The sequence below is a fragment of the Nomia melanderi genome, chromosome 11, assembly GCF_051020985.1.
Source record: "Nomia melanderi isolate GNS246 chromosome 11, iyNomMela1, whole genome shotgun sequence".
In the NCBI taxonomy this organism is placed as follows: domain Eukaryota; kingdom Metazoa; phylum Arthropoda; class Insecta; order Hymenoptera; family Halictidae; genus Nomia; species Nomia melanderi.
Window position 1 is genome coordinate 13900010 of NC_135009.1, and position 20900 is coordinate 13920909.

At 38.4% G+C, this 20900-nt stretch overlaps 5 protein-coding genes and 1 long non-coding RNA gene across 10 annotated transcripts; 1 reads left to right on the forward strand and 5 right to left on the reverse strand.

Annotated features, from left to right (window-relative positions):
• Positions 1–2: 2 nt before the first annotated feature.
• Positions 3–7425, reverse strand: LOC116432202 (uncharacterized). 3 transcript variants are annotated; one of them, XR_004236079.2, is made up of 4 exons: positions 4655–7425; positions 4253–4378; positions 4051–4175; positions 3–3699 (listed from the first exon to the last, which is right to left on the reverse strand). It is a non-coding gene; the product is annotated as an uncharacterized LOC116432202 (long non-coding RNA). The 3 variants fall into 3 exon arrangements; XR_012999647.1 differs by having other exon boundaries at positions 3–3768; XR_004236076.2 differs by having other exon boundaries at positions 3–4175.
• A 285-nt stretch (positions 7426–7710) lies between these two features.
• Positions 7711–10406, reverse strand: LOC116432190 (pescadillo homolog). The gene is made up of 8 exons (XM_031988713.2): positions 10237–10406; positions 9887–10120; positions 9303–9810; positions 9079–9218; positions 8754–9013; positions 8489–8676; positions 8243–8412; positions 7711–8170 (listed from the first exon to the last, which is right to left on the reverse strand). The coding sequence occupies exons 1-8, from the start codon at positions 10258–10260 to the stop codon at positions 7907–7909; spliced, it is 1788 nt and encodes a 595-aa protein (XP_031844573.1). The 5' UTR covers positions 10261–10406; the 3' UTR covers positions 7711–7906.
• A 98-nt stretch (positions 10407–10504) lies between these two features.
• Positions 10505–13089, reverse strand: pelo (pelota mRNA surveillance and ribosome rescue factor). The gene is made up of 10 exons (XM_031988747.2): positions 12933–13089; positions 12620–12858; positions 12257–12324; positions 12088–12180; positions 11853–12003; positions 11671–11784; positions 11228–11591; positions 10959–11151; positions 10780–10886; positions 10505–10686 (listed from the first exon to the last, which is right to left on the reverse strand). The coding sequence occupies exons 3-10, from the start codon at positions 12295–12297 to the stop codon at positions 10586–10588; spliced, it is 1164 nt and encodes a 387-aa protein (XP_031844607.1). The 5' UTR covers positions 12298–12324; positions 12620–12858; positions 12933–13089; the 3' UTR covers positions 10505–10585.
• Positions 13090–13706: 617 nt separating this feature from the next.
• LOC116432210 (aryl-hydrocarbon-interacting protein-like 1) lies at positions 13707–20203 on the reverse strand. 3 transcript variants are annotated; one of them, XM_076371858.1, is made up of 7 exons: positions 19968–20203; positions 15207–15338; positions 14932–15111; positions 14682–14850; positions 14424–14610; positions 14215–14357; positions 13707–14147 (listed from the first exon to the last, which is right to left on the reverse strand). In XM_076371858.1, the coding sequence occupies exons 2-7, from the start codon at positions 15282–15284 to the stop codon at positions 13945–13947; spliced, it is 960 nt and encodes a 319-aa protein (XP_076227973.1). In that variant the 5' UTR covers positions 15285–15338; positions 19968–20203; the 3' UTR covers positions 13707–13944. The 3 variants fall into 3 exon arrangements, with proteins under 3 accessions (XP_076227973.1, XP_031844615.1, XP_031844618.1); XM_031988755.2 differs by lacking the exon at positions 19968–20203 and adding an exon at positions 19230–19965; XM_031988758.2 differs by lacking the exon at positions 19968–20203 and having other exon boundaries at positions 13958–14125.
• On the forward strand, positions 16141–18514 carry LOC116432211 (putative serine hydrolase). The gene is made up of 5 exons (XM_031988761.2): positions 16141–16290; positions 16378–16422; positions 16501–16736; positions 16967–17314; positions 17405–18514. Exons 1-5 carry the CDS (start codon positions 16230–16232, stop codon positions 17657–17659), a joined length of 945 nt encoding a protein of 314 aa, XP_031844621.1. The 5' UTR covers positions 16141–16229; the 3' UTR covers positions 17660–18514.
• On the reverse strand, positions 16730–20872 carry LOC143175045 (uncharacterized). The gene is made up of 3 exons (XM_076371859.1): positions 20270–20872; positions 19961–20076; positions 16730–16896 (listed from the first exon to the last, which is right to left on the reverse strand). The coding sequence occupies exons 1-3, from the start codon at positions 20417–20419 to the stop codon at positions 16872–16874; spliced, it is 291 nt and encodes a 96-aa protein (XP_076227974.1). The 5' UTR covers positions 20420–20872; the 3' UTR covers positions 16730–16871.
• Positions 20873–20900: the final 28 nt, after the last annotated feature.

The following is a 20900-nucleotide window of genomic DNA, read 5'->3' on the forward strand; positions in this document are numbered from 1 at the left end:
TTAATGTTGAACTTTGTTTAATACCTCGATACGTGAAATACTGGAATAAAATAGCTTTGTTCCTCAACTTGTGATTTCCCTCGAGTTTCAAGGAATATCGTCTTCGCCTCCTTAAAAGATATTAAACATTTCTAGTGATCAACATTTCTAGTAAATCGAATTAGTATAGTTAAAGTTATAGTATAAATAATGCTATCTAATGCTATTCAGCTATGTCAACGTCCGATACTAATAATGTAATTTAAACAACTGATTCAATATTATATTTCTTCTATTTTGCGTATTTCACTCTATGAAATCGTGCGGCATTCAACCTGTTAAAGAACTCTCCCTGTATCTCCGGTTTCTTAGGCGCCATATCCTCCCGATCTATTTTTATCCCGCACCAAGTCATCCCCCACGAAACAAATCGGTCGATCGATCAACCGCTTCCGATTGGGTATCGAATGACCCTTCCGCCGCGTGGGTTTCCTCGATCCGCCGGTCAATTATCGGCTCCCCCCGCCGAATGGCCCGTTAATGCTCGTTAACGAGCGTTCTCACGAGGATCGGAATCGCCGCAAAAAGCCGCGGCTACGACCAGAAAATACATATTCTAGAGAACAAAATGTGTTATTCGCAGAAACAGTATTTAATCGCTCGCACGATACGTTCCGATACGATTCATCTCTTATTCGTCCCATCAAAATATACGAAAATCAAGGAATATCAAAAAATCGACGCCATCTTTCCTCTCTAATATTTTTCCTCTTGCATCGACAGATTCTACGCGATTCGCAAGAAGTATCCACGATTTCCGGGTGAACCCTAGATACCTGTTCCGGTAAGTCAAGTAATCATTGAACGAGGATCATAGATCGGTGAATGTCGCGCGAAATATTCGATTGAAAACTAATATCGCCGAGCGGTCGCGTCGTCGTACCGGTAATTGACCAATTTGCGAGCGTACCGGCACGCGATCGGTGAACGATCGGCCGATCCGTTCGTTGATTCATCAACGTTACATCACAATACGAGCGAGGCGCGCGTGCGCTCGCTCGCTCGCTCGCTCGCGCGACACACGATAACGCACTTTTCCGCGCGGCGGAACAGGAATTCCTAGATTGGCTGGAGGTCGCCGCCGGATCGGCTACGATGATCGGCTTATTCGCGTAGATTTCCCCGTTCCGATTAGGCGGCGCATAAACGCGGCGTGGAAGGCATTCCGTTTGATTCACGGGATAGCCGTAAACGCGCGATCGCTCGTTTGATTCATGTCCGCGGACGAGCCCCCCCGAAGTTTAATGAGAAGCGTAACCGGCGACGCGCTTTAACCCTTCGGCTGCCGCGGACGCGTATCTGCGTGCTTACATAAGTACTGTGCAGTTCGGAGATGACTTGATATCTGCCGGAACGGCGCAGGGGCAAGAGGTGTCTTCGCGGTTTGCAGTTTTATAGGTTTCATTGGTTACTTGTAACCGTATCGACGAATGCTAATTTAACGATCGAAAGTATCGGGAATTAGGAAGTGAAACCGGTAGAACATTCGCCGAGGAGCGATGAAAACTGACCGGTCTAATGGACTCCTCGGTTTAGACTTCAAGTGATCTAGTTACTAGTTACTACTGCAGTGCTCTGTGAGATTTGAATATTAGAGCTTCACGAATTCACTGGTTCATTGTACACTTCGTTCTATTGTTCCTGGGAAACGTGTCCATTTATGTAGATCGAGAAAATTGTATTCAAAACTAGAGTACTGCAATACAGCGTGATTGCACCGATCAACAACTTGAACTGTTACTAACGCTTGAGAAATTTGATTTCCGTCAAATTGACGAGTTCCGTGAATCTAGCGTTGGTTCTTCGATGCTAAATGACCAGAAAACAACAGAAACGTAACGTACAAGATAACCGAAAAATGACACTGTTTAATAACTAAGTAATTAATAATTTTCCCACTTTTCTTTGCTGCAGAAGGGAAACTCTACGGGATAACGCTTGAGATTTTCATGGCGCTTAACGCGTTGAATATCAAACTCCGCAATCGCGGTGTGTCAAATCGATTGGCGACTTATTCAGTGGGACTAATTCTCACTATCGTCCGCCATTACACATTTCATTCCAATCGTTTTACGCCCGAATGTTTGCCGATAGCGAAACAATAATTACTGTCAACGACTCGTTCCGGAACGTCGAACCTCTCGGACGCTCGTCGCCCCTGCGATTCAAGGCCGCAATTACCCGGCACGCTTAATCGAACGTGCAGCTGAACGTCACGCGATCTTAAACTTCATTAAACGGACTTTTCCCGCGGCCTTTAATAAACGTGATCGCGGACGTTTGTTCCGGCGACGGAGCGAATAAAAAGCGGACGTCGACAGGACGCGGGGACCGGCGTCGCTCGCAACGTCCACGGAGGGCGAAGCAAAAAGTCGAGGAGAATATTGACAAAAATCTGTGTCGACGGACACTATTGACAGAACAATTCGTCGCGCGATCATCTGCCGCGAACGTAACAGCGTCGCAAATGAGCCGTTCACGGTACGATACAATCATGACGAATCGTGCACGAGAGAAACGGTTTGCTTCTCTCGAAGAAAACAACAGGTTTCCTTTTACGATTCGAGCATCTTGTTAAAAATGGAACAATCATACATTCTTTTCGATTTCTTCGACATTTCTTATGCTGTTCCAGTGAAACTATTTTCAAGATCATTGCGTACGTTCAAACCATTTGAGTGCCACGTGTCTTACGAGAGTTCAGTTTAGTTCGGAAACTGAATTATTTTCTGCTTTCAAGCGAAAGTATTCTAATTCCATTTCTAAGCAGACAATGAAACAGATGGAAACAACACGTTCGCTACCAGCGCTTATTTCGGTGACGGTCTGCATTCCCTTCGATCCAATGAATCTACACAAAATATTAGAAAAACAGAAACGAGTCACGCGTAGCGAACGCGTTAAAAGGAAAACAGCGAGTAGGCCCGATTTAATCCTACAAACAGATGGGCCGACGCTCGTGAGTAATCTAGCGGAGAAGCGCGATCGCGCTGCTTGCCACTCAAACGGTTATCACGTTTGAGGTATCAACAATTGCGAAATAAGAGAACCGACGGCGCGGTGGTTCCGGTGTTAATCAATGCCCACGGCAACAACCGTGCGATCCATTAAATCGCCGCAAGAAGCACGACTGTCGTGCATCTTCGGGATGTTATTAATCCGCGTGATCTCGAAAGAATCCGTGTAAATCGTTCGCGTCTGTGCACGCGTTAAAATAACGAGCCTTTATCACGGACGGGCATCGATTATCTAATGCAGTAATAGCCTTGATTATATAATTACCCGTTCACCCGTGCAACGGGAGTTGCCTATGGTATCCTTCGGGTTTTATTACGCTTTCCGTTTTCCCGTCGGTCCTCCTCGCGATCACGTCTTCTTCATCGGCGAAGATTCCGATCGGTAACGTTACACGGCAATTACGCGTGCCGCCGATGAAAATCAAGGACGGCGCGGTATTCGAATCGGTCCCCTCCCCCCCCCCCCCTTTCCCGACACGTCGGAAAATCTTCGCGCGAGCCTCCTCCATCCAGTATTCTTTGTTTTGCAACGGAGCTCCGCGGACAAACGAGTGAAATCGCTTTTGTTCGCGACGCCTGTGGGAAGCACTCTCGGTTTCGCTCGCTGCGACGACGCCGTCGGTCCTCCTTTCCTCGATGACCTCTGCACATCGGAAATAATGTTGATCTTTAACCGGTTAACTGTGGAATTTCGTTGGAGAAACCTCTCGGTCTAGATAATAAAATAAAAAATGGAGCGTGTACTCGTCGAAGGGACGAATGCGCGTAGAGTATATTTTAATGAAAGATCAAAGCGAAAAAAAGAAGAATTAGATGTTTATGCGAAAAAATAAAGAATTCATCGCTGAAAGAATTAGTATATGTCAAGCTTTACGATGACGTGTATACTCGTCAAACACAGTTAACTGGTTAACACGTGAACACGTCGACCAATGGTACTGGAATTGGTTACTGATAGTTCGATACCATAGTTCCCGTGGTATTATTTAGTTACTTGTGTCATTGAATATTTCAATTCGACATCAGTTTCCTTCGTATGTCCTCAAACATTTTAGTAACTCCGGTGGCGATCAATATGTTAATGTATCGTCCCTGGCCGTCCAATGCTGGTGAATGTACCTGCAAATGACGGCAACGACTGTTCTGTATTCTTAGTATTACAAATAAAAGAATATATTATTCTGAAAGTGTGAAACCTTGATGGAACACCCCAGGAATCGAATAATTGACAAAAAGGAATTTTTGTTCTCCATTGCCGATTTCAAAGTGAACGTCAACGCGTTATCCGGTTCGGCGGTACGTTTGGCAAGTAGGTGAAGGTTCTGAAATTAAAGGCAAACAAGTTGGACGATCGATTTTCCGTCGTGGAAACGGGAACAGAAGGGAAACACGAAAATCGAGTAGAACAGAGGAGAAGTCATCGCCGTCGCGGGAACCGGTCGATCGGCGATGACCTACGTCAACAAGAAAAATACCATCGGACCACTCCTTTTCCACGCGGATTCCGAATAATTTCCTTTCCCATACGCAACAGCGACGTTTCCTCGAAACCGGCGGCCATTCAAAATCACGCCGGAGAGCCTCGATATTTTACTGACCGATGCGTTACGGCGCTCCATGTGGGCAGCCCGAATGTACTCGCGGCCGTCCCACGCGGCAGCAGTCGCGCCTCGCGCCAAATCCAGCGCCGATATCTTCCTTTTCGACGCAGAAAAAGAAATGAAAGCCGGGACTAAGTAAAATTCCGTCGACAACCGGCGAGCGTTACGTCCCGCGGATATTTCTACCGCTTATCCCTTCTGGATGTCGCGTCGGTCTTAAAGCTTCCACGGCGAACAGAATATTTTCTTCGGACTACCCGCTTGCAACCTAGAAAGCACGAATATTAAACCTTTGCACTCGAGTGGCTCTCACTAGCCACCTGATTTTGATAAAATTTGGTATTTAATATTTACTTTATACGACGCATCAATCTGAAAAATATTAATCGTAACAATACAAAGCTATCGGTGACAAAATGCAAAAGACATGCTTCGCTATTACCGAGTTTAGTATCTTGAAAGAAAATTTACACTTACAGTGGAATACACTTTGTTATCCTTCCAAATTGTCGGTAAAACGTGACGCAAGCACTATCGTGTTGACTTCAATTCCTGCAATTATACATTGTAACACTAATTTTTAAGCTACAACTTTCATGATCTATATAAATAAACACGTGTTCTAGAACCAACAGAACAAACTATAGAATAAACATCTATAAATCTAGTATTAACATTTCAACCCCTAATCCAGTGAATATTTCAACTGCTTACATGTTCATTTCAGTAACAAATACCTCAAAAGCAGTAGCTCAAAAAACAAAGAGCATGTACTCTAACCATAATCGTGTTAATTACAAACGTCCCCGTACCATAGCCAACCGAGCATTAAGGGTGGCCATAAAATCCAGGGAAGAAATCGCAGACGGAAATTCACCGTCTCCCCGAATATCTTCGTCGCAACGAATATCTTCACTTTCAGCCGGTCGCGCGCGGTAAATCCCGAACGACCGGTGACATTCGAAATTCGCAGAACCCGTGGTACAGCGATGAGTCTATTAACGGGGACATAAAAGTACTCGCACCGATACGAGCGCACGATCCGTTCGACCGGCGTCGTTCCGCGGTTCGGAATGAATTTCATTTTCCTCCGGGAATCGCGCGCGCCCGACCCGCGAAAAGAATGCGCCACGCGAGATTCCCACAGATCATCGCCGTTAACGAACCCTGCCCCGGCTCGGCTCTTTATCGAGTTATGCCCGGCATTAAACTGGCTCGTCCTCTAATTAAATATCTCGCGGTTTCCCTGGCTCGAACGTGGCCTGCGTCGATTTCCATTCGGGATTGCCCGGAGTCCGCGGGCTCAGCGAAGCGGAGCGGAGCGGCGTCCACCCAGTCGCGGGATCCTCGGCTAGATTAGGACGTTAGGCGGTCGCCTCGCGGGTTCCGAGGACGCTCGTTTTCAGGATACTCGCCGGAGATGGGCTGGAACAGGAATAGCAAGGATGACGTAAGCTCCCAATCCGCAGCGCAGGTATACGCGCGCGCGCGCGCGACCGCGGCCGGACCGGACGCGTGTGGCGGGTACACCGACGAGACCAGCTGCGACACATCGGTCCAGTCACCACTGCAAATAGCCGAAGAAATCGGCGACCGGCCGCGGAAACTCGAGCGAGAACAATTCAGCGACACGCTTTCGGTCGATCGCCGACCTCGCCGAACCCGTTTTTTCCTGGCTCTGCGCAACCTGTTGATTGTGCTATCGGGAAACGATTTTTCGTCGTCAAACTCGGCCGCGTCAGCGTTGATTTATTTCCTCGAACCTGGAGAACGTTTCCTTAGTTCTGTGTAATTTGCGGATTGGAACGCTTTAGATTACCTAGGTGGTGTTTAGATTCACGTTTCGGTATTGTTTGACCCTTTGGATTCGAAAATTGATTTGATTTGGTACAGAATCATCAGGTTTTGTATATAGTACTGCGCAACGCATCGATGCGTGGGATATTGTAAGTTGAATAGCTTCGTTTTTTAGCTTCTACAGATTAGAACGCTTCAGAGGATTACCTAGGTGGTGTTTAGATTCACGTTTTGGTATTGTTTGACCCCTTGGACTCGACAGTTTTGATTTGGTATAGAATTATCAAGTTTTGTATATAGTATTGTGCAACGCATCGATGCGTGGGATATTGTAAGTCGAATAGCTTCGTTCCTTCGTCGTTAATTTCGAAGTATCTCGTCGGAGATCGTTGGGTATTTCCGGTGACCAAACTTTCGAATGCAAAGGGTTGACACCGTACCGGCGAGCATCGCGGGGACGCGGCACTTTCGCCCGCGCGTTCGTTCCGAGAGGAAAAAAGGAGGTCAAAAATGACGGAACGGTGAAGTAATAAACGCGGTCTTCCGCGCGCTCGCGTCCAATTCCGATATTCGACGTTCAAGGTGACGCGGTGAACAGTACCGCGAGGCGGCCGGATGCATCGACGGTAATTTATCCGCCGCCAAATCGGTTTGTCCTTCGCTGTTAATTCGTCTAGCGAAAGTCACGCGGCTAATCAAAGACGGGTTAGCGATCGGACAACCGAGACGAGCACGCAATAAAGAGCAACTCCGCGATCGTATCTCTCGAGATCAATGCACGACCTTCGGGGTGGTCGTATCACGGATCAATCGAACTCGCAGACCTCATTTTTCCCTTTCTTTTTTTTTCATCTCTGCTCAATCTTCTCTTCCTCTTTTTCTTTTTTTATTCTTTTCGATTCGCGCGAGGCTATCGGACCACGAAGACCACCACGAGGAACGATTTTCGTGGGAGCACGTATCGCGTAGGCTAAACGTGTGTGGGTAGCTTGGCCTTCAAAGTCCTTCGGCGGAGAGGTAGGGACCAGGATCGTCGTACGCGTAGGCCTCCGGCAAGTGGGAGGACTGGATTAAAGGCATCTCTCCATTACGCGTAACTGTACCTACGGCCATCGAGAAAGTCGTCACGTTCCGCTATCAAATCATCAATGATTTATACCTTATATCGTTCCATCTTCTATTTTTCATCCAGATATTTAAACGGGGTTCGAGGTGAAGGATAGTACAGGACGAAGAAATCATTGCAAGGCTTGTGATCGCGTGAAATATACTTTTTTTTCTGGAATTCATATCCGGGCTTGCGTCTGACAACCATAAAAGAGAAATGTGAGATGTTAATGTTAACGTGTCCGATTCGGGTATATACAGAACAAAGTTGGAATACTATTTTTATGTTAATATTAATTGGAGTCTTTCGTCGTTTTGCTTTTCTTATTGTTCTTTTCTTTCTTCTTATTCGGCAGACACAGCTTTCTTCTTTTTCCGTGCCTCCTTGCGCTGCTGTTTCTCGGTTTGATCGTGAATGCGCCTCTTCTTCCGGAGCAACCATATTTCCTTGGACCTCTCCTCGCGACCCTTCATCATGCTCCTGTACAGATTGCGGTGCTTCTTTTTAATCATTCGCTCTCGGAGCCGGTACTCCTGCCTATCCTGTCGGCTTTTTTCTCGTGGATCTTCTTTCGTCACTGTACCGCTTTTCACCTTCATTTCCTTTTTCTACGATTAACAGGTAGATTGATAATGAAATGGCAATAGAGATTATTGAAAATACGTGTAATTGATATGAACCTTTTTCAACCGATTTCGTTCCTTTTCGTTTTCTGTTGTCGACGCCTCTTCAACGTCGTCTTCTTTTTCTTCTTCCTGCTTCACTTCCACTTCATCGTCCTCGTTTTCGTCTTGTGGATTTTCCTCTTCCTTCTCGTCGTCGTTGCCCTCTTCTTCGGACGCGCTGTCTTCTGTTTAACGAAAGAAGTTTTTAATCTTCGCTGATTAATAAATATTAGTTTTCACTGCGCTAAGAGAAGTGTATACCATCGTTCAGTTTGAAATCGTGATCCATAAGAGCACGTTCCTCTGGAGGAATGTACGTCTGGTCGTGCCGGCTGTCTGAGAACGGCGAAAGATGAGGCGGAAGAACGCAGCCCATTAAATATTTTTCTACAGGCAACAATTCTCTGGCGTTAACAGAGTCGAAAACCCATTGCGGTTGTACGTAATACCTATAACGATGTTAGTGACCAGACATTATTTAATTAAGTAAATAAAGGTACGACGAATTAGAAGTACTACACATTACCTGGAAATATACTGTATGGTCATGTTAGGCCTGTCCACTATCTGGTGAGTTATTGTTTCGTCAGTTTCGTCGAACGTTGCCCCAACGAACAGTAATTTATCCCAAGATACATCGGCTCCGAAGCAACGCAAGACAAAAACTAATGATTCTCTCGGCACTTCTCTATTCAAAAATATTTTTAGACCTTTGAATAATGTTTTCAACTTTTTAACTTTCTCTGCTTCTGCCTTGGCCTCCTCCAACTTCGTCGCGTCACCATCCTAAGTTGAAAATACATTAAATAAGAATACAGTGTGCACACAATACTAGTTTAATTCGTACTTACAGTTGCAAACTGATCTATATCCAAGCCGTCATCTTCTGCATTCTGCACAGTAGGATCAAGTGTTACCAGTGATACATTTAATGCACTTATTCTTTCTGCTACATATGCCTCTTCGTCCACAAGTGTCTTTTCATTGTTTTCTGTGAATAAAATATTGACATTGGGTGAGAATTAAATATTAATGCATTTTGAGCGTGTTTTCGGAAAGATTAAATTCATCTTACCACTAGTAGTGAGTTTTGGAGGATAATACAAATTAAGTGTGTGATAGAGTCTATAATTAACAAAGCCCAACATTATAATGTAAAATTCCACAAATATAGCCATCAATTTGAAGTCTACTTCATGTTTTGCTTGAGGCTCAAAGCAGAAGTGATGTGGTACAATCCAAGTAATTGTTTGACCTTTAATTTCAGCTTGATAATAATATCCTTTAATTGATACAAATACTTTGCGCAGAGCCTTAGCAGCAATTACAGCATGTAAAAATTCTATGCTCAGTTTCCTGCATAATAAAGACTGATCTCTCGGTATGTGACTAAGAGATGGAAATGTGCTGAACAAAAAACATAACGTCAAACAATCATCCAGATCTCTCAGGGCATCAATAAATGTTGGGTAGCGTTCTTTGACAATATGATCCAATTTTAAAGTGGGATGATTGTCTAAATATCTCCTCATATCTGAAAATTCTCTCAATGCTCTAGCTTTCGCCACTTTTTTATTAAATATCTACAAAAATACAGTAGTTTTAGATGTTTATAAATCTATATATCAAATGTAATGGTAAGGAATTGATTTAAATTACCTTGTAGTCTCTTAGTTTCCATATTATTGGTTCATGCAATAAAAATTGAATATCTTTTTTATGATACAATGTCTTGATACCAGGCTCACCCTTTTGAGCCCTTTTACGATTACGGGGTTCTCTTGGGTATATACCTTTTAATATACATAGCCTACGAAAATCATTCAAAGAAAGCTGTAATTTTTTCAAAGCAGCTTTCCTCGTCATAAACTGCGCTCCTTCTCCAGACTGATACTACAAATTTCAAAATATAAGTCAGTAGCTTTCCAGATTTATTCAATGTCAAAATAACCTCAACCGCTTTGATTTAATCAAAAACAATAGATATATTATATAATTTTAATAAATACCTTTTTCTTTCCGATTACAACCATCTTGGTTGCGATGCTAATACAGTTAAATATTAAGAAACTACATAAACATAAAAAAGTAAATTGTAAAAGTATTCCACGTGCTCTCCAAAGGAAAACAAGAAGAGACTAAAATATTTAGAACTTTAAAGTGGCGCCATCTTACGTCACGTGTATTAATGAAAGCAATTTAAAGGTAAATACATCTATGGATTCCAACGATAATGTGAAAAGAATAATCAATATATATAGAGGAATAATTCATTTGAAGTTTCATTAATAATATATTTTGATTGCGCACAGCACAAATATATACAAAATTGTACGTTAGCGTATTGTATTAAACTTCTCACTCATCTTCTTCTGAATCGTTTTCACCATCGCTTTCGTCTTCTAATTCCGGCATAGGAAAACGTAATATTGCTGCTACCCCAGTTACTTGTTCCAGTTCTGAATATAAACATATTAAAAATATGGTAGAAATTGTCAAGAAAACATACAACTTTTAATTATTAAATTATTAAATGATTAAGTGCAACTCACGTTCACCAGATACATGTAAACTTGAAAATATTTTTACATCCCCGCCAGAATCTTTCACATTTTCTACTAATGTGACGTATTCTTTTCTTAGGGCTACATCTTGACATCTAGATTGTAACAGTAAACAAATTAATTCATTTAATCTTGAATCTAAATAAAACAAGCTATTTCGCATTTACCTAAATAATTTGTCTGAAATGAGTAATGTTTCGATAGCTTGTGCTTCACTAGCTTTGTTCACATGCTTCTTTCCATAAAACGCTCTAGAAGGATCAGTCTGCAGTATTGTATAAAATGTTTCCAAAGCTTTCACTTCACCTGCTGCTTTTGTATCAGAGATTCGAGAGACTACTGCTGGTTCAGCTAAAACTTCTGTTAAATTACATTATAAAAATATAAAAAATTATTACACAACTGTCTACCAGTTTCCTTACAATAATTAATTTACCTTTTAAAGAGTGTTTGAAACCTGAACTAGAATGAACAAGCAAGAATTTACTTTTGTTTTCCAATATTACTTTGTTATCTGTTTTTATAGCTTGTTGTGTCATGTAGTCCATGTATTGGTCTTTCACAAACCCAGGACTAGCAAGAATGACGCATTTCACAATATCAAAATTTATATGTCTCAAAATTCCTTGCATAATATTTTCATAAAATCGATTTAAACCCTTTTCATGTTGTGAAACATTTCCTTTCCTCTTTCTAGGTATAACTTGATCTATTTTAGCGCGTACTATTGTCATATTGGATGTTATTAAGCAAATATGAGCTATACCTTCTTGCATTACCACAGCAGCAACATCTGCATTCTGCAATAAAATACATAAGTTTTTAATTAAACAAATATGAAAAGATATCTGATCAGTACTACTGGCAATGTAATTTTACCTGTGTAGGATCACATGCAGTATCAACTCTTTCTAAGGAAATAGAATCCCAGTTAGATTTTGTGATGGTGAATTTTCGATTTTGTTCTACATCCAATGTATGATATGCTCCCATCTATAAGGAAGTACTGCTAATTAAATATTACATTTTTGATGCATGTTATATGATTTGAGTTACATTACCTTAACATATTTGTTCTCTTCTACATTTCTACCTTTCAGTCTTAAAACACAGGCCTGTGTATCAAAGTCAATGCCTTCTACACAAATCGTAAGAGTAGTCCTGACTCTATAGCTATTGGAACTACCAGTTGATGATTCTGTTTGCACCTTTCTATGAAAATTGTAAAGTAATATTTAATACAGTTTTCCTTAAAGTTAATAACGATTAATATGTCATAATGATTAAAAATTATACCTAATTGTAGAACAACTAACAAAGTCTCCTTCAGTAATGATATTATATGTATGCCACATATCTTCTGTATTCTCTGGGACGAGAGACACGTGCCTAACAATTTTTTTTTTATTTTAAATTTTAATATTCCTTCATAGTACAGATAATGGCATAATATGAGTTTACTTACCCTTCCCCATCTTTATCCACAAATTTTGACACAAGCTTCATTTTAACCAATTCACGTATATAATATATCTAAAAATGTAAAACATTGAATTTTGTATTAGTTTGAAACCAATTACTCCAATAAATACAAACGTGATTTCAAATATTACAGCATCATGGAAGATGTTTCATGAAGAATGTTTTAAAATAACGTTAATACGTAAGAAAATTAAAAACAAAACGAAATAAAGAATACATGGAAAATTTATTAAACAGTCTTTACAAATCGTATTACATACGAATTAAAAGCCTGCTATATCATAGGTTAGGTTCAAATCGGTTACGATGAAAGTTTCACAATTATTGATAAAAGTTGTGTAATTACCTTAAATACAATTGCACATATACGTATTTAAAAAAATTATACAATCCATGTTTTACGCTTGACTGAAATAATGTAAAATATATTTTGCCATATGTCAAACATGATACTTTTTTGTCGACTGACAGTTCCATTCATAGTCCGATTAATAAATTATCTCTGAAACGAGGTTTGTAGATGGCGCAAAAACAAAATTCCGTTGACAAACTCAAAATAAGTTTCAGAAACTGCCTATCAGAGGGCTAAAAATTAAATTATTTCTTTTTTATTAGGAAATGGAATTAATACCTGAAAACATACAACCTACTGTACTTACCTTCCAGGAGGAATAAGAGGTTGCATATTTTCAGGGGTTTTATTTCACTCAATGTTTGTTCACTGTTGGTGACATATAGTATCGCCACAGGCGAGGAATTGTTGGTTAAAATACATATTATAAAATTGATCTCTTTTCAGTCTGTTATACTGCTCTTCTGAAAATATTAAATATAATACTTCGTATGTATATAAACTATTCACTCTTACTGATTTATAGTATGTTTAGACTTGGTATCAGAAAAATAATTCCCATCGATTAGTGGTCTCTCCAATTTTATATTGTTAATAATAAAAGAATTTTTTTCAGTTCAAAAATCTCAGATAGCTCTACGTTGCAATTCTAATTCCTAATCCTATCAATTGTAGCGCTGCCATGCAAGACTAGTTTAAGTCGATATGACAGAGCGTGACACAAAAATCGTAAGGGGGTTGTACGACCCCGGCCACATGTAATTAAATTTTACATTGCATGTTCTTTATCCTATACTCCGTCTGTGCTAATATATAGCTTCACGTGTTTGGGAGTTTGAAGCATAACATTGTAATGGGTACTGGTTTGTATACTAGTTTACTGTATTTATTGCTTGGTTTTCTTGATATAGTTTTTCTATTGACCATTCTCTAGGCGTAGAAGACAGAACAAAATCTTTAATTTTTTATACAGTCGGTAATTCAGACATGTGACACGAAGCCCCGCAAACTACAATGCCTGTGATACCACATGTGACAAGGTAGTCTATAGTAGTATTTGAAAACTTCAGTGAAGTTAAAATTTGTGTATCTTATTCTTTTGATTTATTGTTAATGTATAAATATATCACATATTACATTTATATTACATCAATGAAAAGTTTGAGTGACAATACATATTAATTATTAATAAATATTCAAACAGAAAGAAAATGTTGTGCGTTGACACATTTAAACTTTTTAATTCTTTCACAATAATTGTTCTTTGTATCTTGTTGACTTTTATATATATACACATGCATATACTCACTATTTACTTACTATTTAAATAATTTCGAGAATTGTTTTTTGTCACTTAGATTTTTTTCTTTAAGAACTGCAGAAAATGCTTGAAGCTCTTTTTCAACTGTCATTTGCAATGCAGAATCCAACTGTGCTGCTCTTCTTAAATCCTTAGTAGCATTCTCTTCATCCCAAGCTCCTATATATGCTTTGCCTCTCCTGTACAAGGCCTTGACATTATCTAATAATAACAAATTGTGTATTTGCATAGTATTTTTTTATATACACAGAGAAAATATATAACAAACCTGGATCATGTTTCAGAATTGTAGTACAATGTTCTATAACTGCATAATATTCTTTTTGATTCAATTTACACTGTGCATAGTTCAAAAGTAATGGTATCTTCAATCTGTTTAAAGTCAACCATTCTTCTTCATTGGGTTTCTCACTATAAATTACATGTAACAATTAATAATATTTATAAATCAAGCATGTGTATATATAAAATACTAACGCAAGCATAAGTTGCTCTAACATTCCAATTCCTTTTGCATACACATTACATGCTGCTTCATAGTCTTTTTCTTTAAATAATGCATTTCCCTTCTCTTTTATTTCTGGGATACTTTTCAGTTTCTCATCTTCAGTCATTTGCCATGATTCTTTTTCATATTCATCCGGTAATACTACATTAGTAAGTTCTGCAATATGAAACAATTAATTTAAGATATTTTAGATGTTTCTGATCTTACTTTTATTTTAAAATAATCACCAATTGTAAATTCTAAGTCTTGAGGACATTTGATAAGTTCATTTAAATCATCGTATCCTATTCCTTCATTCTGCAAAGTTACACCACAACAATGGTGGGTACGTTTTTCTGATTGTTTTTTTCCTACTTCTCTCAATGTTTTAGACACAAAAGGATACGTTGTGACTAGCTAAATCAATAAATATTAGTAAAGCATTTGTTAATATTTATACTATACATTATACGTGTACATGTACAATCACAAACGTACGCTTTTAGGCACTTTAAAGCATGCCACTTCTTTTAATGCCATCTTTTGTATAATAACTTCCCATACTTCTAGTTTAAACTGTTTGCCTAAAATAAGCTCCATTGGTCTTCCCATAACTTTACTGTCATCAATGACTGTCTTTTCAGGATCACATTTTGTTGTTTTAAAATGAAAAATAACCTACAAATTTAAACATTATTAGTATAACAAATAGAATTTATTTAAAATTCCAACATGAGGAATGTTGGAATCAAATGAGTGTTTGCAATACATACTTTGGTTCCAGGTACAAAATTGATTGCTTTTGTTCCTGCATGGATGACAGTCTTTGCTATATGATCATTATTTTCCATCTCAATGATTGCAATAATTACGACCGCAACAAATTAAATTAATTTAAATAAAATCTAGAACAAATTTTGAAATTATGTTTCAATATCATGACAAGTTACAAAATCTTACAAATTATAAATGCAAGTCTTACAACTTTAGCTATAAAATATGTCCATAATCCTGTGAAGTATAATAAATATACCTATTTTCTGAATTGTTTAATCAATTTTATTCGTATTGTTTAATGTAACAACTTCATGTTTTTCGTTAATGTTGTTTCGCGTGTGTTTTTATACGTTGTTATAGTCTAAATACAACACGCGGTCGTACTTGAGAGGACGGATCTAGAGATAACCATAAATTGAGAACACAATTTTGTACCGTTAATCGAAAAAACTATATAGAAACTGTTCATTCCACGTTTTGAAGTGTGACGTCGAAGAATTCAGTCGAAACTCTCTCAAATTTACAATCCGGGAAACACTATCTAATCATTTGATCATTGATAACTAAGAACGAATTTTCCCTTCAGAAATAGTTAACAGCACTGCTGTCTGAAATTCATTGAAATAATATTTAATACGTCTCAAAAATTTTACGATAGATCTACACGAAAACGGTGGACATTACGTGTAATTAACGTGCGTATAATTTTAATATTTAAGAAATAAATACGAACGTATTTTATGTATATACATAGTACTACTTGGAAAGTCCGTTATCTTATAAAATACAGTGACGTAACAAGAAATATTTTATGCAAGCTGTGATGATTTGTAGTTATAATTTTGAACTTTGAGCATCAAAGGTGATACTGTCTTTCTGTTCTAGTATTTGTTGAACAGGAAAAGAGTAATTCAGTTTCAACAGGTAGAAGTAATTTAAAAGTGCAGGTGCAATACAAATTAAACAGAAAGAAACCTTACACATAATTCAATCACTGTCAGTACATCTTTTGGAGCCAGATGAGTATTGGAAGTCAAAATACTACCTCTATTGATAATATAAATGGACAGAAAACACGGAGTAAGCTAACACATTTATCTTTAAACAGCTAATGCTCTTCTTTGATAAAATAGATTGTATTTACTTAATCGCGTAATTGATTTGTAGGTGTAGAAGAAATTACGATTCCTGTACCATGGGGTCATGTGAGCGGTTGGTAAATTTAAAAATTTATCTCTGTTTATTCTTGAAAGAAGTGTGGGTTATCGCAGTGTAATAATAATTATTTAGGACGATTATGGGGGTCAATGGATCAACAACCGATAATAGCATTACATGGATGGCAAGACAATTGTGGAAGTTTTGACAATTTAGTACCTTTATTGTCTGATGAGATTTCTATATTATGCTTAGATATGCCAGGACATGGTTTATCTTCTCATTATCCAAAAAGCCAGTACTATTATGTTTACTGGGATGGCATAATTCTACTCAGAAGAATCGTTAAGCATTTTAAATGGAATAAGGTTAGCGAATAGATTAACATTACTACTCCACAATTAGTTAGAACACTATATAATTATTCCCATATCAGTTGACTTAACTCCTTAACTCACGTTACAGGCATTGCCCATATGTGTATATAAATCTGACAGTCATTGTTATTTGTTTTTTTCTGCTATATCACTGTAACGTTTGACGGAAAGATATTTAGTTTAACTTAATATTTCATGTAATTATTTATTTTTAATTCTAGATAAAATTACTTGGACATTCCTTGGGAGGAATAATAGCATTTTTATATGCTTCATCTTTTCCCAATGAAGTGGAGTTCATTATCTCTATAGATATTGCAGGCCCTAATGTAAGAAGCGTAACAAAAAGTGCTGCTTTAACCGGTGCTGTAGTTGATAAGTTTTTAATCTATGAAACGCATGATAATGAGAATGTTCCATCCTATACTTATGAAGATGTACTTAATATAGTAGAGGATGCCTATAAAGGTTCTGTAACCAAAGAAAGTGCAATGGTATTAATGAAACGTGGTGTACGACCCTCTTACGATCCCGATCGGTATTGTTTTTCACGAGACACGCGATTGAAGGTAATATATGTCTACTATTTTAGAATAACTTCAGTACATACAATCCATAAAATACTACGTACAATAATATTTACGTCGTATTGTTTTTAGATTGCTGGATTGGGTGTACCAGATGGTATAGATTTGGCACTTGCATATGCAGCTCGAATAGAATGCGCATACCTTAATATTCGCGCTTCAAATGGATTGAAGTACGACAATCCAAACGCTTATCATCAGATCTTGGATCAAATAAAAGTGGGTTCTAAAAGATTTGAGTACCATGAAGTGGAGGGAACTCACCATGTCCACTTAAATAATCCCGAAAGAATTGCACCTATCATCAACAAATTTCTAAGTACTTAATGATAATACAATTTAGAAATGGACTATAAAGCCAGATTATAGTTGTTCCATTTACAAATTAGTTACGTGAAAGCTATATTAGCTATAATTAGTTTATGCAATTCGGTTCATATAAGAGTATGGGTTACATACGAATTTTATACTCTTTGACTTATATTCTTCCAAAACTTCTGATGATCCACATCAAATTTAGCTTAATTTAGAAAAAGATTAACACTTTGTGTTAATGTATTTAACATGCGAATATGCACGCACACACATTATTTATTGAAAACATACTGTTTTTTACAAGCAGTAAAAAAGATCAATGTATTTTTTTAGGATGCTCGAAAAGTATTCATGTTTCCTTTTCATACGTATTAGTCTTCCTTTGAAAAAAAAAGAAGGACAGTACCATTACTAAGTATTGATAGAGTTCACTTTCTCTTGTTTACGCTTGACAGTGAGTCGTAAAATAAAAGTAAACGCGAATATAATAAACATTGTTCCGTATAAGAAAACAAAAAAAAAATAACATTGAATGTTGCCTTTATTTCGTTTAATGGTGCACTACTTTTTTTGATGGACATTGCGGTCGGCTGACCGTAGGGTGATAACGTCTTAATACGCCAGTAATGCGCCGCAAAAAAAGCTTTACCGGTTTATGCTCCTACATACAACATGACGATAAAGAAAACTTCGAAGCGATACTAGCTATCATTACGTTCTTTTTGTACGTTACGATTACCTTAGAAAAAGAAAGAAGAATTATTCCATGGCTGGTTCCACGCATATTTAAAGACAAACCTATCGTTTGTAATTTATTAAAATAAATTAAATAAAAGCGATCGCAAGAAAAAAAGAAAGAAAAAAAAGAAGCGTTGTGACTCAATTTGTACCCGTAAAAATCCAATTGCCAATTACAGCATGTTTAGGAGTTATGAAACACCTTGTTGCCATCGGGATCAAGTTACAAAACGCATGATGTACGGTGGAGATAAAGAAGCTGTTGATACAGATGTTCTCAGGCGTCGCACAATGATCGAGAAATTCTCAAAGTCAATTCCGTTTGCTCAGCTGCCAGAAACAGGTGCCACGTAGAAATAAAATAAAATTGTATATTAAAACATTGTCCGTGCCGTCTATCGCCAGTCAGTTCTCTCTAAATTTCTGATCGGCGTAGAGCAATTAACGGTGAACACTTTTGAGCACGTATGTTTACGCCTTATCGAGAACCTAGTAAACGAAGATCGAGTAGCAACCGGTAGCTTAAAATATTTCCCAAATTATCAGTATTTCAAGGCAACATAACAAAGCAAATATCGGCAATCGTTTGGCACGGTAGCAATTATCTTCGAGTATCTCGGCTTAATAATCTTCAATGCCACATAATTAATAAATAATAATATATATATTCTATGATTGACGAAGCTCGTAACCTGAATATTTCTCTTCTTTTTCTTTTCTTTTTTTTTTTTAATGCTCGTGGGTGGAATTTAACGCGGTGGCATTACACGGGGCTTTTTGTCGAATTATTGGTTTAGGTTGTTATCAGGCAACTCCTGAAACGAACTTATCCTATCGTACATACACGTTCTGCGTGTCAGTAATTACGAGCGACGATAATGCTGTCGCACGTAGAAAACGAACTTGAATATTCCATTCCGACAGGTGAATACCGTTTGCAGTTGTCAACGTGTTCTCCTTTCGCATTCCCGGCTTAGCTATTCGGTCTTTGTGTAGCAAAAAGAACACTTTGTACTACCGCGTTGCCGCACCATACCGTAAGTATAGAATTTTCTTTGTAATATGAAATTACGTAACTATCGAGATAAAGTGATCCAATTGCTTTCATCGTGTGCCCTTAATTTTGAAAATAGTCTGCGTCGTTTCAAGCGTCGATAATCGTATTTTCTTACAAGTTACACCAAATATTACACAATCATGAATTCTTGTTTAACAAGCATCGATATTTTTCAATATTTACCGAAATATTTCGTTGCATCATAGAACAATATTTTTTTAATCTATTCAAACTGAAACCTTGAAACATCTCGACGCTAAAAATACACAGCTTACTCCACGTTTCGAGTTAACGGCACATTCGTGTAGTTTCGTTGGAACATCTTTATTTAAGGACTTTTCTTGTTTTCGTCGTTAGGCCTGTCTCGTCCTTTTCGGTCCTCGGTCTGATTCATCGATCCTAACGATCAACAAACTTTTCACTTGAAAGTTTGTTCGTTCGGCTCGAGTTATCAGACCGAGGAAATACGTGGTTCGCCCCCCAAGGTGCAATTGACACGGTGTCACAAAAAATCCGACCTTCGACCTTGTTTTTGGAGATTTCTGCGATATTCCATGACGCGTTGCTGCAATTCCCGGTCGGTGGGTGTATACGCTGCGTAAGTCCTTAAGCGAGCTTTTGCGAGTTCCAAGTCCTATTCAAAAATACTGATTTTAATGTATTTGTTCGCACGGACATCTCTATCGCAAAAGATCCATTTAATTCGTAGTAATGAAAATAAATGTTATCTTATGCAATTGGCCTTCACGTTGTCCAAATGTTCAACATCGAAACTTACAGGGACCGTACCATCATTAAACGATTTTCATTTCATTTTCATACTGTACCTTTAGGAATGTTCGATTACGAGCCACGGATTCCTCCGAATTTATACGGAAAATCGGCGTCAGAAACTCTTCCAGTTGTTTTCCATATTGCAATTTTTCCGAGGAAATATTGCGTGCGTGAATATCATTAGCTTGCATCGTTGTCATCATTATTCACGAGTTTTCATGCTTACACGTGGCCGTTCTATTTTACTTATGCATACTTTCCAGTTTTAAGCTAGTGTAATTGATACAGAAAATGCTCATGCATGTTTAAAATGTATTGTCAGTTACATAAATGCGGGCACAATGTGTATGTGTATGCGAGCGGTTATTTCGTTGCTTACTGCTGTAAGTTATTCTTATATTTTTCAGGCAACGGATCAATGGATAGCGTGACGCCAGCGTTAACGTGGAAACACATTCGTCGTCTGCGTTGACCTGTGACCTTCGATTATTTGCCTCCTTATTTTTGTTTACCGAACGGACACGATAAAAAATAAGAGGACTAAAATAAAGCCGTTTCGCATCTGAAATGATAACTGGAATTTTGATTGTTTGTATACATGTAGGTTCCCAGTTTCTATAGAGACGCTGCGACCACTTATGGCAACAATCAATATCGACGCCCGCGTCGGATGCGCAACACGCA

Excerpts from the sequence above, each read along its gene's own strand:
- LOC116432211 (XM_031988761.2), top strand. The coding sequence starts at position 16,230 with ATGAGTATTGGAAGTCAAAATACTACCTCTATTGATAATATAAATGGA. Across the intron at positions 16,291-16,377 it reads AAATGGACAGAAAACACGGA|GTGTAGAAGAAATTACGATT; the intron begins GTAAGCTAACAC and ends ATTGATTTGTAG. Across the intron at positions 16,423-16,500 it reads ACCATGGGGTCATGTGAGCG|GACGATTATGGGGGTCAATG; the intron begins GTTGGTAAATTT and ends ATAATTATTTAG.
- LOC116432210 (XM_076371858.1), bottom strand. The coding sequence starts at position 15,284 with ATGGAAAATAATGATCATATAGCAAAGACTGTCATCCATGCAGGAACA. Across the intron at positions 15,112-15,206 it reads ATTTTGTACCTGGAACCAAA|GTTATTTTTCATTTTAAAAC; the intron begins GTATGTATTGCA and ends TTAAATTTGTAG. Across the intron at positions 14,148-14,214 it reads AATTCTGAAACATGATCCAG|ATAATGTCAAGGCCTTGTAC; the intron begins GTTTGTTATATA and ends TGTTATTATTAG.
- LOC143175045 (XM_076371859.1), bottom strand. The coding sequence starts at position 20,419 with ATGATGACAACGATGCAAGCTAATGATATTCACGCACGCAATATTTCC. Across the intron at positions 20,077-20,269 it reads GTAATCGAACATTCCTAAAG|GACTTGGAACTCGCAAAAGC; the intron begins GTACAGTATGAA and ends ATTTTTGAATAG. Across the intron at positions 16,897-19,960 it reads CTCCAAAAACAAGGTCGAAG|TGATATAGCAGAAAAAAACA; the intron begins GTCGGATTTTTT and ends CAAACGTTACAG.
- LOC116432190 (XM_031988713.2), bottom strand. The coding sequence starts at position 10,260 with ATGGTTGTAATCGGAAAGAAAAAG. Across the intron at positions 9,811-9,886 it reads GGAAACTAAGAGACTACAAG|ATATTTAATAAAAAAGTGGC; the intron begins GTAATTTAAATC and ends GTATTTTTGTAG. Across the intron at positions 9,219-9,302 it reads TCCAAAACTCACTACTAGTG|AAAACAATGAAAAGACACTT; the intron begins GTAAGATGAATT and ends TTTTATTCACAG.
- pelo (XM_031988747.2), bottom strand. The coding sequence starts at position 12,297 with ATGAAGCTTGTGTCAAAATTTGTGGATAAAGATGGGGAAGG. Across the intron at positions 11,592-11,670 it reads CTGCATGTGATCCTACACAG|AATGCAGATGTTGCTGCTGT; the intron begins GTAAAATTACAT and ends ATTTTATTGCAG. Across the intron at positions 10,887-10,958 it reads ATTTCAGACAAATTATTTAG|ATGTCAAGATGTAGCCCTAA; the intron begins GTAAATGCGAAA and ends GTTACAATCTAG.